Source organism: Homarus americanus, unplaced genomic scaffold (assembly GCF_018991925.1).
Source record: "Homarus americanus isolate GMGI-L3 unplaced genomic scaffold, GMGI_Hamer_2.0 scaffold36734, whole genome shotgun sequence".
Taxonomy (NCBI): domain Eukaryota; kingdom Metazoa; phylum Arthropoda; class Malacostraca; order Decapoda; family Nephropidae; genus Homarus; species Homarus americanus.
The window spans coordinates 6,068,681-6,085,130 of record NW_024733126.1 but is presented as its reverse complement, the minus strand read 5'-3'; the positions used below and the strand labels follow the sequence as shown (position 1 = coordinate 6,085,130).

The 16,450-nt window shown below is 35.9% G+C and overlaps 1 protein-coding gene across 9 annotated transcripts; it reads left to right on the top strand.

Annotated features, from left to right (window-relative positions):
- Window positions 1-2,499: 2,499 nt before the first annotated feature.
- On the top strand, window positions 2,500-15,811 carry LOC121869312. 9 transcript variants are annotated; one of them, XR_006089523.1, is made up of 5 exons: window positions 3,303-3,524; window positions 6,258-6,426; window positions 7,089-7,134; window positions 14,170-14,434; window positions 15,282-15,811. XR_006089523.1 is itself a non-coding variant. In XM_042370569.1 (4 exons), the coding sequence occupies exons 2-4, from the start codon at window positions 6,311-6,313 to the stop codon at window positions 15,618-15,620; spliced, it is 720 nt and encodes a 239-aa protein (XP_042226503.1). In that variant the 5' UTR covers window positions 2,500-2,524; window positions 6,258-6,310; the 3' UTR covers window positions 15,621-15,811. The 9 variants fall into 9 exon arrangements, 6 of the variants coding, with proteins under 6 accessions (XP_042226503.1, XP_042226505.1, XP_042226499.1 ...); XM_042370569.1 differs by lacking the exons at window positions 3,303-3,524; window positions 7,089-7,134 and adding an exon at window positions 2,500-2,524; XM_042370571.1 differs by lacking the exons at window positions 3,303-3,524; window positions 7,089-7,134 and adding an exon at window positions 3,255-3,278.
- Window positions 15,812-16,450: the final 639 nt, after the last annotated feature.

Below are 16,450 nucleotides of genomic sequence, written 5' to 3'. Positions count from 1 at the left end.
AGGGAACTATACAATACATTTGTCTCCATTTATAACGGGTAAAGTGGCTGGCGTGTTTTGTGAGATGTGGCACCACCGCCCACCAGACAACAAATAGGAGCCAATGACGTTCACTTGGTAATCCATATCAAAATTCTGTCAGTGCAGGAAATGCGCGCATTACTTCACAGACATAAGGGGAGATTGCTTATTTAGCTTCCTTGGTCTGGTTACTATAGCGAGGGTAGTTCTGGCCATTCTGCTAGTTTTACTATGATGTAAACAAACAGCCGTGCCACATCTCACGAGGGACGCCACCCACCTGTGTCAATTATAAATGGAGGCACAAAAATCAGATGATTGTACAAGGCCATCATAGTTATTTAGAGTGTGCCAACAAGATGGGGACAGAAATAAACAGTCAAGTGTCCAGGACTGGGTCATGAAGACCGTCTTAGAAAGTGGAAAATTTCAAGAGTTTACCACAGGAAGATGATACGCAATTGCGCGAAAGACATATGACATCCACGAGATTGAGAGCACATCTCGGCAATACCAGAAGAAACAGTTAAAAGATCTCCAGCGAAGGTAGTAGGGAGTAGGCAGCTATCAAACAGGAAGGTACTATTGCCTGGTTAAATATTGGAAGCATAATGTGTTGTCTAATGGTAGACCCTGCTGCCATATGGCACCACGAAAGTTGTAAGTCCCAGGTTGCTGTTCTGACTTTCTGCCTATTTACACACAATTGTAGGGTCTCAATTGTTTCTCTTACGTTGACAACACAACATACATACCCTGTATATCGTTTCTCACCGTTGATCGTTTTTAATTTTTTGTATTTCTTTATGGTTATGCATTATTATTATTATTACTATTAGTATTATCAGTGGTGTTATTATTATTGTTTTAATTTAATTTTTAATTTTGTATTTTTATTATAATTTATATTTACTATGAACTGATTATTATTATTATTGTTATTATTACATTTTCGCCCCCAGGCCCCGATGTGGGTCAGTGACCTGTGCCCGGGTGGGCTAATCCCTGTAAAAAAATAAATAAATAAATAATTACTGTACTTTACTGCACACTGAGGGTCAAAACTTCAAAACTTCGCTCCCTCCCATACTAAAGTAGTATTGACCCTAAATGAGATATAACAGCAAACCCGCACCAATCAGGGTAATTGTCTATTGTTTTGTAATTTGCTGTTCACTATTTTCTTTGATATCTCACGATCAACGCACAATTGAAGACACTAAAAATAAATTTGTCACTCGCTGTTTACTAAGGGTGGGTTCACACCAAGGCTGGAATCAAGAAATATAGAGGAAGAAACTATTACTCACGATCATTGGTGGTGTAGATGCCTTTTTGAGTGTGTCGCACTAACTGCAGATGGCATTAATCAGACCGATTCTTCTGCTACGTGTCGGCGGTTTGTTTACATTTGGTAGGACTGCGGCATGTTTAACCTGTCAAACGTGTACAAATAGTTATGAAGGCAAGTATCTATCCCTGTGTCATGTGTTGGTAGGACAAGAGGGGTTACAACCACCTAAAATTCCATCGTTTACCAAAGAAAAAAGTTATTATTAATATGCAAGTGTTTTGTGGAAATTAAATTATGTAACCACATTCATTTGTGGATAAATATTAGTTTTAGAACATGGCCTTGAAATGAAGGTTCGAATTTCAAACCAGGGAAATACACCATAAAAACCAGCTATCATGCCAAAGTCTAGGGTAGCAGCCACATTACTCCAGAACAATATACAGTCAGTGGACATTTTGTTCGCACAGTTGTCCCAGCAACAGGTGAATCTTATATTTTGCTTACTAACTACTCCTTTAAAATGTATAAGTTCTCAGAACTTGTATGAATGAAAATTAGGAAAAAAAATATTTCCAGTGACATTTTTAAATTACTTATTTTATTATTAAATCATGTATTGCTATGGTGGTGTTATATATATATATATATATATATATATATATATATATATATATATATATATATATATATATATATATATATATATATATATATATATATATATATATATATATAGTAATAAAAATATGAATCTTATATAATTTAATTTAATAATTTAATCCCAATATGTAGCAAAGATAATGCAAATTAAAAATGTAAATTGAAACATAAGTATAATTAAATATATGAATATGAATAAAAACTAAAGTGTTTTTCAAGAAAGTCTATACAGTATATGAAAATGATATATGTAATTATCTATTGTTGTGTTGTTTGTTGTTAACTGTTCTTTTTTGAGAGGCACGATCAACGCACAATTGAAAACAATAAAATAAATCTGTCGCTCACTATTTACAACCATTTTCTATTATGTCGCAGATTAAATACTTCCTTTTAATTAGGTACTCCATGTAATACCAAACGTTCTTTATGATGACTCACACTCCATAGATGGCGCGTCAATCGGAAGCGAAAGAAAGTATCCTTCCTCTACTCTACTGCAGAATCCTTGGCCGGACATATATCGGACGCAAATTGTTTTAACGAGTGAGTCAAGTTAACAACACATCTCACACTATATTCGAATCACATCTAATTCGAATATTTCAAAAAAATTCCCAGATTTAGAGTTTCCTTATCCCTAGAAACACAGCAAGTCGTGTTAAAACAGGTATTTGCGTCGTCAAAATTCGTCCATCCGGAGTAAGTTCAGAAACCCATTCCGTGGCTAGTTTCACCACATGAGGCTAACTGATGACAGCGACTGTACATGATGAATTCCCAATAAAATAAATCAATCAATCATGACGAGCAAGGACAAAGCTGGGACAATACAACTTGATGTATTTTCTAAAATGAATTACTGCTCTTCAACAACCAAGTACTTTAGGCTCGTATACTAAGTGAATAATTACACAAGTTATGAACAAATAAAAAATAATAAAATAAATGTTATCTCTTTCCTACAGGTCCTCAGCCTCCGAAAGTGTTGAACTTGGAGAGACAACTGGACAAACATAGTATACTGTACACTGAATTTGTAGAAACCCAATAATTATTAGTTTTATATAAACCAATGAGAACGGACACAGGGCTAATGTTTGCCTTCAGAATAAACACAAATAAGTCAAAATTGAACGGCAATACTCCACTAACAGGTCAAACTTCAATAGTGAATCTGGATCCAAATCATTGGTATGCCTCGTTTAACACGATGCACGATGTACCTTCACACGTACTGTATTTTATTTGTCTTTAACATTAAAGGCGACCATTGTTTGACTCTATCGCAGTTTGAATGGTAAATTCTTTTAGTGGTACACAAATCCGGGTTCTGTGTTGTCGACAACTTGAACGCAAACAACTTTGGGATTGCTTTGCTAAATTGTTTCAGAAATCATATTTGATGTAACTAACGAGTAATAACAAGAAGGTTACCCGTATTGTACTTCATTCACTGTCTAATTATAGTACTTGTGTCTTAAAGTTAACAATGTTCTAAGCTGTACAGGGGTAAATGTAAAGTTTATCCGAGACAACCTTTGTGGTATGTTGACTACAGTAATTTTACAAATAAATCTTGGTGTAAAGGTGCACCAATGGGGTCCGGTACATAAAAATTTTGATAAAGGGGCCCAACAACAACTTATAATTTGGGAATTTTTGAGGGTAATAGTAGATGATGCAAATCAGGTGCAGGGACAGTAAGTGGCTAGTTAGGCTGTGGCTCTTTGAGCCAATGATGTTTTTATTAATTTAGAAAAGCCATCACTAAATATTGTCAGATTTTGACAGGAACAAACCAGTGGCTTATTCCTCCAAAATCAGACAATTTGGGAAGGGTTTATGTCAGTTCACTATTGGCTAGAGGCATAGAGGTCGTGGAATATAGGACCAGGGTGGTTTGGGCCATGGGTCGGAGTAATATAAATAACATAATCTAACCTTACGGGAAGGTTCCTGACTAGAAGGCTTCCAGGGGGTATTAAGGGTATTATAATTTCCAGTCAGGAATTTTCTGGCCCATGGCCCAGACTTCCAAGGGTTCATGGCCCAAGGCCTAAACATCCTAATACTAAGGACATATTTTTACTTTTATCCCTTTCGCCACTGATCGGCTCGTTAGCTGCTTGAGCAGTTGGCCATGTTTTTGTTACACATTGTTGGCAACCTACTTGCCACTTCTTAAGTTAATTCATAGTTATGACCTTGCTTCTCATTTTATGCATATATTGTACAGTAGCTAAAATAACTATCTGTGCATACTTTGTGAGAAACAATATGAGACCATGTATGATAAATTTTGGTATATGAGGGCTGTCACTAGTCACGCGTAAAATTTTGGAGCATATCGACCCCCACTTGCACAGATAGTTGTTTTAGCTACTTTACATACAAAAGTGAAATTACAGAGGACAGCTAACCAATATTAAGGATATATCATAGTTCTATGACACCTTGGCTCATTTTTAAGGCAAGGATAGGGTGGTTCCTTTGTTTACTACAGTACAGTATAAAAGTACAGTAATTAGTTACACGGACCTGACTCAGCTGTACACTGACAAAATAAACTACCATTGGACATTTAATTTACATTTTATGTATGAAAACAAACCTGTCAGGAAATACTAAAACACAGTTTAACAGACACAAAGGAAAACCAAAAGTAGTTAATTTTAAATTTCCATCCATTTCTTTCTATTTGTGAAGTAACACGTTTTATAATATAAAATTTTTCTTAAAGTGGTTCGTTCTCACTAGTCTGATGTAAAGTACAGTACAACTACAGTATTACCAATTAGTTTAATAATGGTACAGTAATTTGTATAAAGTTACAAGTCTGTTTCGCTTGGCCATTATGTGGTAGTGGAAAAAAGGTAGATAGGCTGTGGTCCTATCTTTTAAATTGCTTTGTGGGCCTCTATTTTTATGCAGAAAATCCAAATCTAGTGGGAGATCAATAATAGAATGAGACAAATCTTTATTAAATGACTACACATATTAACCTATAATACTGTGGCTGGTTTCTTAAGTCTAGTTAATTTATATGTTCTGCATCATAATAATTACCCCAATTGTTTTTCCCATTTTACCCCACTGGTTTTGCATTCTATATACAGTATCAGTACTGAAAAAAAGTAACCTAACCTGATTAACCTTCATAGCCAAACAGAACCACAGAATTAATAAAGTAAAAACTATATGAGAATGATGGTAAACTTGGTATATTTTGTTTGGGATACAACAGCCACTAAAACATTGATAGATACATGGAATGCAAATTCAGTAACATAAAAATTAGGAATACAGAGTTAAACGCGTAAAGTGAATAACATAACATATGGGATTAATTGAAATGGAGTCCGGGCCGATCCCCAAACTCCACTTTTTGACGACACACAACTATGTTGTAGTAAAAATATTATCTTAACTTTATGATGGTATGCACACACAATTAATAATTAAGAGAAATATCAATAATATTAGGTTTTTTAACACTTACATTAGTAGAAAAAATGGCTGGGCACACGGGGATGGGCGGTTGGTTCCGAGGCAGAGGGCAGATTATTGGCCCTCACCTGTGTCACTTGTATCAATTGTATCACTATCCACCACAGAGGCTTGCAGGGCCTCTTTGTCAAACTCCCCAAAGTCCATATAAGTCCATATCCTCACCATAATTATCACTATCACTGACTTGGGCCGGCTGTGGTGGGTGGCGGGTGAAGAACTGGTAATGTTTTGATGACTGGGCGACCTTGTGCGCACCATGTTCGCGCAGCTTACACAACATGGCGGATGGCGGGAGGTTTGGATCCAAAAATGGCGCGGCTCGCCAGCCGCTCTCCGCGTAAAGGGGTACACGCACCGCGGAATGTGAGCATCCTGGGTTCCGGCAGGGCACCGCGTAAACGTGGAAACGCGGAATGTGGGACCGCGTAAAGTGAGGGTTAACTGTATTTTAATTCAATGTGACACAATCATGGCATCTATGCCATCGCTGAATCATGATTTATTGGATACAATGTGCTACAGTACAGTATATATAAATAAATAAATATATATATATGTATATATATATATATATATATATATATATATATATATATATATATATATATATATATATATATATATATATATATATATATATATATATATATATATATATATATATATATATATATATATATATATATATATATATATATATATATATATATATATATATATATATATATATATATATATATATATATATATATTGTCTTTATTTTAGATTTTATCAAAATAATGATATAACAAGCAGTATTGATGATGTGATGGTCAAGCATGGCCATGTTTGGAGCTGTCACTCTAAAATCTGTGATAGTATGGGGAGCACTATTTGCCACTGCATGGTTTGGAGACAACCTAGTCAAGAATTTTATTTTGGATCTGCCTCCTAAGTGAGTACTGTACATTATTGTTAATGTTCTCTTACATTTAAGAAGTCTTATTTTTAATGGTGAAGTATTTTTATTTTACATATCATGACTACTTATTTGCACTTAAGAATACAGTACGTATATGTAGAGCAAGAATTAAGTAAGGGAGCAATTTTTATTACTGCATTGTGTATGTGTCATTAGGTACAGGTGACAGGCAAAGATAGATTTTCAAAGATGGAACTCAAAACTTAGTTGATGAATTTTTCTGAAAATATCACAGATGAAAGTTGTTGGTAGCTAAAATTCCCACATATTATACAGTACAATAAAGTGATAACTTTTGAATAATTTCTGAATTTTCTGTAATTTTTAAATATTTTTGGAGACATAACTTAAATTTATTTTCTGGAAACTCTAAAAATACAATTGTTATGAAAGTGGCTTTATCAGTGTTTGCAGCAGTCTTAAAGAACCGCAAACATTGGTTAAATTTTTTATACAGCATGGAACTTTTGGTTTTTGCTTTTAAATCACTTTATTATTATGATTTGCAAGTTTTTACTCTATAGGTAGTTCTTGATTTACAAATTTTCAGTTACAGAGAAAAAAATCCCAGATAATGAACAAAAACCCTAAAGTTATGACCTTTTTTATATATACGTATATATTTTTTTTTTCAGTTTTGGAAGATGCACAAGCATCTTGGGGCATCCTGTAATGGATCTGGTCAGTTTACATTACAGTACAGGAGGTTCTTGTTTATTATTGTTAATTCATACTATAAGCAAATTGACAGTAAACAAAACCCAAAATCTCACAGGCTGAATGGTGTGTGCATTACAAGAGAAAGCAATTCTGTACATGTAATATCTTTAGATGAGGCAAGAGGAACTCACTTTATTTAATGGTAAATCTATGCACAAAAACTTTGCTAAAGTCTGAAACACATGCGGTAGACTTTGTAGGTAGACAAACAGGACACTAGTTTTTGTTTTGATGGCAGCGCATCTACGGTTTGAGTGGTCACTATTGTTACATAGATTAAAATGTCTTTCACTAATTAGTATTGGCTTATAATAATTGTGTACACCAAAAAAATGTCACTATAAATAAGTTTTGTAGTATTTTAATATGTTTCGGGGAAGTTTTACTTTTTGTAGGAAAATATCTCGGCTTTTATTATGGATGTTCATGAGAAAATGTGGTTCGATTAATTTTTTTATTTATTTATAAAAGCCTTTTGTGAATTGGGGTCTGCCTGTATCCCACTAATTTGATTACCTTGTTTATTTATAGCTGTTTCAAAATTATTTTATGTTCAATTTGTAAATGTCATATGTATCCACTGATCAGTGACTTAGTTCTGTGTAAAGTCTAGATATAACTGACTAGCAGTTATTGTACTGAATAAAGCCTTAACCTTAGTTTGTGAATGTAATAATAATAATAATAATAATAAACGGTTTATTAATAGAGTTGCAGCCGGTGGCTGAAAATATACAGACTTACATTTGATTTAGACATAATGATATAATATGCTTTGAATACGTTTACAGGGCTGTACAGTACATAAATCAGGAGTTGTTTATTATTTTAACAATAGATGGGATGGTGCTATTCTTATATCTAACGGTGCGGGCTCTGTCAACTTATATTTGTAAATTGGTAATACAGTAGTAAAACAGCTTAAAGATGCTCATACTAAGTCAGTATGAAATATCGGTTCTTTTTATCTCATAAAATTACAGGGTATGCATACTGTATGTTATCATGTCGCAAACTGTGTCTTCACATACAAGCCCCAATACTACTGTAGTTCCATACAGTATATGGTTGACATGATGATTCTTAAGTATGACTGCATTCCTGCACTAGTGCCTCAACCAAGTATTTACACAACTTGAATACAGGACAATGCCTATTAATAATGGATTATACAATATAGTAAGATCTTGTATTTTGCGAGTAATATAGACTGGAAAAATTACGCCACATGCAAATACATAAAATAATGGAAAAAATAACAATATAGACTGTCCACTCTATATCAACCTTTGATTTTCCTGTTTATAACCTCAAAATGATGCAAATTCTGCCTTTATTGACCTGATTGTGGTTTCCGGAAAACCAGTAATCGTTCCTATCTCACTAGTTTTTAGGCCTTCCTCAAGTAACTTAATAACACGCTACCTATCCTGCATCGAGTAATTGGCAAACTTAACTCCCTTACGATAGTCCCGCTTCTCCTTTTCCTTATTTGGCCACTTATGTGGGTCTGTCCCACCCCCACCAGCACCAGTAGGGCCCCAGTCGAGGTAGAGGTCATTATCTTGACTCGACAGGTGGTAGCATCACCAAAAAAATGCACACAATAGCAGCCCTGCCAGTCGGTAGGATGGCGCAGGAATAACTGGGATGAGGGTTGTGACGTCATACAAGACGGTGACCAGCTGTTCTGTCTTGAGTCCCGTGAAATAATTGCCAAATGGCAACCCAGTGTTTATTTATTTTAGTTATTATAATTATATTTATTTACTGTATTCATCACATATACTGGTACAGTATAAAGGCGACACATTTCATCCGGGCAGTCATGAAACTGACTCAATAGAAGTGTGTGGCTCCTGCCTGTATGCCCTGACGTCACACGAGGGGAGGGAGAGTGCGGCTGGCCAGTTACCAAAAACCATACTTATGCTGCAACATAAAATATTACAGCATTCAGCTGGCTGGATCTCGCGAAACTCAAGATATGTTACGCCAAATATTAGACTTGGTTACATTAGGTAGTGCTCGTGAAATTCAAAAACGCGAAATGAAATCTCGCGAAATATGAGATCTTACTGTGCTATACAGTAAAAACATGCATACAGTGTAGTATATCACTCTTTGTAACACTGTATTTTCACTCAGAGTTGTAAAGTAACGAAATAACTTTACTTGAGTACTGTACTCAAGTGACATTTTTGGGTATTTACTTTTTAAAAAGTGCTAAAAAAATTTTTTATTTTACTTCTGTATGGTTTTCTAATACCTTTACTCCATTACAATTGAAAAAAACAAAAATCGTTACTCGTTATATGCTCCAAACAAACAAACAAACAAACAAAGAGCTTTAATGTCTGTAACAAACTAATAATATATTTTTAATTAATTATTTATTTATTAACCAGAGTAAAGAGTTGTCTTGGTGGAGTCATGAAGGTGGTGTGGGGTTGACACCACGCAGTCACATACCTAGAGGTCAGGTCAGGTCAGGTGGTAGTGGCCATGACAGCAGACTTTCCCTTTGATTTCTTGTGTCCATTAGCATTTTGACCACCCACCTCACCTAGCCTACCCTCTTATCCCTTCTCCCCCATCTTTCCGTTATACGTCAGTTGCTCTTTGCATATCCCTGTACCTAAAATAATTTCAAGGATGCTGTAATTCTAAAATGCTTTACATAATTCCATCATATTGTGAATAAGAGGTGGTTTGAAGTTAATTGCAGTGATGAGGTTTGAAGTTAGTTGCAGTGATACTTTATTCACATGTACTTGTTGCTTGCTAGAATAATCTACTGTACTATACTAAGAGTAAATAAAACATGTAATAATAATAATAATAAGAGTGCTTGCAATCTGTCTCAGAGTCCGAGGTTCATGTCATGTCTGGTTGTGTAAGAATGGTGAACTGTAAATGAAAATAAGATTTTTTTTTCTAAGCATAACTAATTCCTTTCTACAAGTTATTTCTATTTCTTTATCTTTAAAGGAATCGGGGCCAAGCGAGGGGTGTGAATTGACTGATCATTGGTAACATACTGTAATCAGTGTTTGACACTTGTGTCATTTAAGACATTTTCAGTCTGTTATCATTGCAGGTATTTTATTTTTTAAACCAGTATGAAGGTAGCAATATGTGTTGAATATATTTCAAAATAAATAATAATAATAATAATAATAATAATAATAATAATAATAATAATAATAATAATAATAATAATAATAATAATAATTAACGGTTTATTGAAAAAATTCTGCAGCCCGAAGGCTGAAAATATACATTGGTGGTTTAACAAAAGCCTTCATTAGAGAAAGGTAAAGGAACATACAGTGAACATACAGATTAATGTAGGTGTTGAACAGCAAACTCGTAGTGTAGTAACTCCCTCCCAGATGGTGTTAGAGGAACTCACGTGGTAGTTCTCAGATGGTGTTATGAGACCTGCATGGTGTAATTCTCTAGATGGTGTTATGAAATTTCACGGTGTAGTACTCCTCACAGATGGTGTTATGAGGGACCTCACATGGTGTAGTAATTCTCTCACAGATGGTGTTATGAGGGACCTCACATGGTGTAGTAATTCTCTCACAGAGGGTGTTATGAGGGACCTCACATGGTATAGTAACTCCCTCACAGATGATGTTATGAGGGACCACACATGGTGTAGTAATTCTCTCACAGATGGTGTTATGGGGGACCTCACATGGTGTAGGAACTCCCTCACAGATGGTGTTATGGGGGACCTCACATGGTGTAGTAATTCCCTCACAGATGGTGTTATGAGGGACCTCACGTGGTGTAGTAATCCCTCACAGATGGTGTTATGAGGGACCTCACATGGTGTAGTAATTCCCTCACAGATGGTGTGATGAGGGACTTGACGTGGTGTAGTAATTCTTATGGTGTTATGAGGGACATGTGGTGTAGTAATTCCCTCACAGATGGTGTTATATGAGTGAGGTTTGGTCTTAGGCCTTCCTATCGTAGACGGATTAACACATCGCTGGTTGTTGTTGGGTCTCACGGGCCGTTATCACTGGGTACCTGGGACCTCACTGTGTGAAGGTTAACTTGGGTACTGTTACTGAGTTGTTCTCACTGACTTAAGCACTGTTCACCACTGTTCACCTCTGTTTAACACTGGTTCCGTTCCTTTCCTAAATGAAATTGTAACTTCTGGCGAGAACTTGTTGATATTCCGGTGGGGAGGAGGGTTCAGGGGAGGGGGTTGGTATGGGCCAACTTAACAGTTGACCTGGCTGCTCCGAGAGGAGCGCCAGGTACGTCTTGACCCTTCGGTGGTCAAGGATGTGCTGTACTGTGCTGTGCTGTGGAGAAGACTTCAGACTTCTGTCCACTGCTTTTATTAAAATGAAAACATGTTGGCAACACTTGAGGTGCCAATGCAACATTTCACATTGCATGTTTTATTTACGCTATTAATATAGTATACAGTAAAATCTCTTATTTCGCGCGATTTCATTTCGCTTTTTTGAATTTCGAGCACTACCTAATGTAATCAAATCTTACATTTGGCGTAAAATTTCGTGAGATCCAGCCAGCTGAACGCAAGATCCAGCAAGCTGAATGCTGGCCACCGTCTTGAATGACGTCACAGCCCTCATACCAGTTAGTCATTTCTGCTACAACGTGTGTTTTGTCAACACGAATTGGTTGTAACTCGATTGATGAATAGGGGACGCTGGTTGTAAAATGCGAACTTTTGCATACGAATGTTGGCTATAGCGCGATTCCATCCTCAATGTTTTAAGCGTGGCGCGGGGTTATGCAATGTTTACAGTTCACGTTCGACATCACATGTTCAATTGATCTGTGTCTTTTGTTTGTGAAGTGTTTTTTGAGAGGTACAATATAAATTTCGTTTTTTATTTGCAAATTTAGCTGTTACCCATAAATACTATATGAAAATTTTAAGTAAAATGAATGTGTCGCAGTGAGGACTAATAACAGTGTACATCACGTGATCAGTTGAATCGTGCGGTTTCTGTCAATTACTCCATGATTTTCGCTGTTTTCTCCATTTTGTTGTGTTAGCGATGAATTTGGAAAGACAAGGTAAGAAGAATGTTTCCAAGAAACGTTCTGGTGATTGAATTGCTAGTGGTGAAAGTAAAAGAGGTATACAAGAATGCAACTATTGCATTGTAGCCCGCGCCATCCTAGCAACCGCCCAGGCTGCTATTGTGTACTTTTTTGGGTGGTGCTACCAGCTGTCGAGTCAAGATAATGGCCTCTGCTTCTACTGGGGGTCCTGCTCGTGGGGGTAGGACAAACCCACCTAAGCAGCCAAATAAGGAAAAGGAGAAGCGAGACTATCGTAAGGGAGTTAAGTTTGCCAAGTACTCAATGCAGAATAAGCAGTGTGTGATTAAGTTACTTGAGGAAGGCTTAAAAACTAGTTTCCGGAAAAAACAATCAGGTCAATAAAGGCAGAATTTGTATCATTTGGAGGTTATAAATGGGAAAATCAGAGGTTGATGTAGAGTGGCTAGTCTATATTGTTATTTTTCCCATTAGTTTATGTATTTGCATTTGGCGAATTTGAATTAAGCACAATTTTTCCAGTCTATATTACTCGCGAAATACACGATCTTAATGTAGTAAATTATTCTAGCAAGCAACAAGCACATTTGAATAAAGAATCACCGTAATTATCTTCAAACCTCCTCTTGTTCACACTATGGCCAAAGTTTAACATGAACAGTATGAATGTTATCTGCATAACATAGCAGACGAGGAAAATAATAAACTTCAGCCTCAATTACTGTAGGTAGAGGGGCACCTGCCTCCACCTCCCTCCCTGCTGCTCCTGCTCCCACCCCACATTGCCTTTACATCACTTCACCTCGCTCTACCACCGCCCACTAGGTAAAAGATACAATCTAATAACACTCTATTTAATGCATTTTGTATTAAACATATAAACATTCCACAAATATTTACATTTATATATTTGTTTTAATATTTTTTTTACTGTAATTCCATGGTATGTTTACTATTGCAAGTTTCCTATAACCAAATACAGTGCTGCAACACTGCACAAAACCTAACGAGCCCCTGTAAATGCGCTAGTGAGGAGGACTGTACCTCCCCTACTCCTTTAAAATCGGTCATAAGCCATTGGCTTCTTAATTCTCATCTTCAAATCTTCTTTGTGTGGTCCATCAAAACATTAAACAAAAACCTTAAATTACAATACTGTACAAGAATGTGTACAATGAAGGTAATTTTTTGAGAAGGGAGTTCTGTACTCTTGATTTAACGGAATCCGGTATAACGAACTCTCGATTTAGTGGAAGGAATGTTTTTCATTATTTTTCACTCGATTTAGTGAACTAGTTCGCTAAATCGAGATTAATTCCGTTAATACGCTCACACCTATGGAGACACCTCAGACACATAGAAACATTATTCATGGCTTGCCTTAAACTCGGGGGTTCGGTGTTTGTTTTCAGTTTTTCAATAATTTCCAACCTTTTTTCCAATTGATAGCCGCACTCTTTTGACTTTCTCCCTCACACTTCTTCCTTTCTGAGACTACCGAGAGACTTTTGGCATGATGTCTAAGCCCAGTAGTTGACAACACATGCAGTGGCAGCAGGACACGGACTTAGCGGATGTACCTGTAAACAAACTTCACTCACCAAACGGCGCATTTGACGCGAAATTTAACAGAATCACACTCGATTTAGGGAACCAGTTTCCTAAATCGAGCAAAAATAGCGGAAATTCAATTTAGCGGAAACTTTGATTTAACGGAAAGGGGTGGCTTGAATTATAGTTTGTTAAATCGAGAAAATACTGTATGCTGTTGACTAGACACTGCAAAATAACATATGATGAAGAAAACCCAGTGTTGATAGTCAGATATATGTACAGGGGTAGAAATTAATATAATTTATGTACTATGTATACTGTAGTATGTGTTTTATATTATACTGTACTGTATAACAAATGTATTTACTTTTTTAGGTCTCTTTTAAGAGCTACTGATACAGTAGTTCATGGTCTGATTGGAGGCTTCTCATTTTGGCTAACTTGTCTTCTGTGTCCTGACCTGGTGCTGGATGTATCCTATTTACTTTCCTGCCTTGGACTTGGACATGAGAGAGATAGGCAAAGAAGAGTGTTCTTAGATATGCCTATTGACACTATATACAACTTTGGTGTGGCGTTCATGCTTTCCTGTGTTGTGGACTTGGACCATGTCATGAAGGATCTTGTGCAAATAATAATGGTAAATTGATTTTGCTATACTGTAGTACAATGAGCTAATTTTGCAAAAAAACAAAAAAAATTGATGTTGGGATTTTTTATTTTCCAGTAGTTAGAGGGGTAATGTTGTGTTCCCAATATAAGATGAAATTACTTGATGTCTCAGTTTAATAGAATAGTTCTTTTACAGCAAACTAATCCTACCTGCTACAGTGTAATTAATATTAAATCTTGTTCTCTTTTGGGATGATGTATTAATATTATTATTAACGTAAGAAAGATTAATTTATCATCTAAATTATTTTTGTTTAAATTTGCTGCTTTTGTTTCTTATTAGCGAGTGATTATGGAATAACATTAATATTAATGTCTTTGAAACATTTGGACTACAGGTATAGTACTTGTACATAATGATGCCTCCTGATGCTCACATAAACAAAGATGGCAGTGGGTCTCATGTGCAGGCAGCAGCAGTGGCAGCTTTTTCTATATTATCTTTAGGAAAAACACAAATAGGAAACTTGCTAGTCCTCCACCCAATTTGCTTTATTCTAGAGGTAAGAAATAAGTTTTCGATAAATGTTTATCATTAGGTGTCTGGAGAGCCCGGACTACTAGCCCTTAAATATTACGGCCTTGGCTTTAGTCGGTGAACCTTCAGCAGGATGAGTTTGTCTTATAAGGCAAAATGTACGGTAGTTTCCTTTAAATTACTCTTTTGTGTACCAAGATGTTCTATAACTATAGAGCTAAAATGAATGTGAAGTTTAATGCCACTAAAATTTATGTGATGTTCTTTGAAAGACTTTTTTTTAGCATCATTTTAAAAATACAACTTAATACTGCATTGTTTTTGTTTCTTTTGGCAGGGTGGATCACGTGTGCCTTGGGAGAGAGGTTGTCTTCACTTTTCCCTGCCACCACTCCTTCTAACTCTTCTTCTATACATCTCAGCTCTCATTGTTCATTACATGTGGTGTTTGAAATTAGGTACACTCATTGTGGTTTGTATTTTTAGCCACCAGGTACGTGATGGGATGCATCATGGTTTGTGGTTTCAACCTCTAGGTATAACTTCCCGGCTTCCTCAGTGGCTGTACATATTTATAACACAAATTTTGCCTCTGGTGATCAGTGCACTGGTCTCCATACTTGTATTAAGAGTAAAATTAAATGTGAATCTGTCAAGAGAAATGTATTTTGTATAGTACAGGTTGTACCTCTCTAGTCCAGCACTCTGTGATCCGGAAACTCCCGTGGTCCGGCACGATTTTAGTTTGCCCAATAGCCAACATCCCTGATGTAATTTGAATGTAATTTTAGTTACAGTACCATCACTTCACATTGGAAGCAGAATTATGGTCGCATTAAAGGTAAATTAAATAGTATTTTAACTGTATTACTTTTTCTTATTTATTTATTTCCTATCTTATATATATATATATATATATATATATATATATATATATATATATATATATATATATATATATATATATATATATATATATATATATATATATATATATATATACACACAAGTAAATCACTGTAGCTGCGCATGATCCAGGTACAGTGGTCCCTCGGTTAACGAGCACAATCCGCTCCAGCAGGTTGCTCGTTAACCGAAACCATTGTTTCAATGGGTTTTTGGGTAATTGGTTCCAGCTCACCGAAAATTGCCTAAATTCAACAAAAAAGGTAGAAAAGTACACTTACTTTGAGGTGTGTATGTAGAAGGCTCCTGGATGATGATGATGATGATGATGATGGGAATTAGAATGGGGGTGGAGGAGAAGAGAAGGCATTGGGGTGGAAGAGAAGTCACTCCATGGCACCATTTCACCCATAAAATTTTAGTTCTCTAGGTGTAATTCAAGATTATTTTCTTTAAATCAACACTGCACTGCATTATATATTGTCAATATGTAAAATAAATTTCAAAATGACCAATAATTTGCTTGGAAACACAGAAAAAAAGCGTTTAGTTGAAGAAAGTCTCAAGCAAGATGTTACCTCCACTGAAAACAGAGAGAGA

Bases quoted from the DNA above. Each gene is read 5' to 3' on its own strand.
- LOC121869312 (XM_042370569.1), top strand. From the start codon at position 6,311: ATGGCCATGTTTGGAGCTGTCACTCTAAAATCTGTGATAGTATGGGGA. The intron at 6,427-14,169 runs GTGAGTACTGTA...TTACTTTTTTAG, and splicing joins ATTTTGGATCTGCCTCCTAA to GTCTCTTTTAAGAGCTACTG. The intron at 14,435-15,281 runs GTAAATTGATTT...TTCTTTTGGCAG, and splicing joins ATCTTGTGCAAATAATAATG to GGTGGATCACGTGTGCCTTG.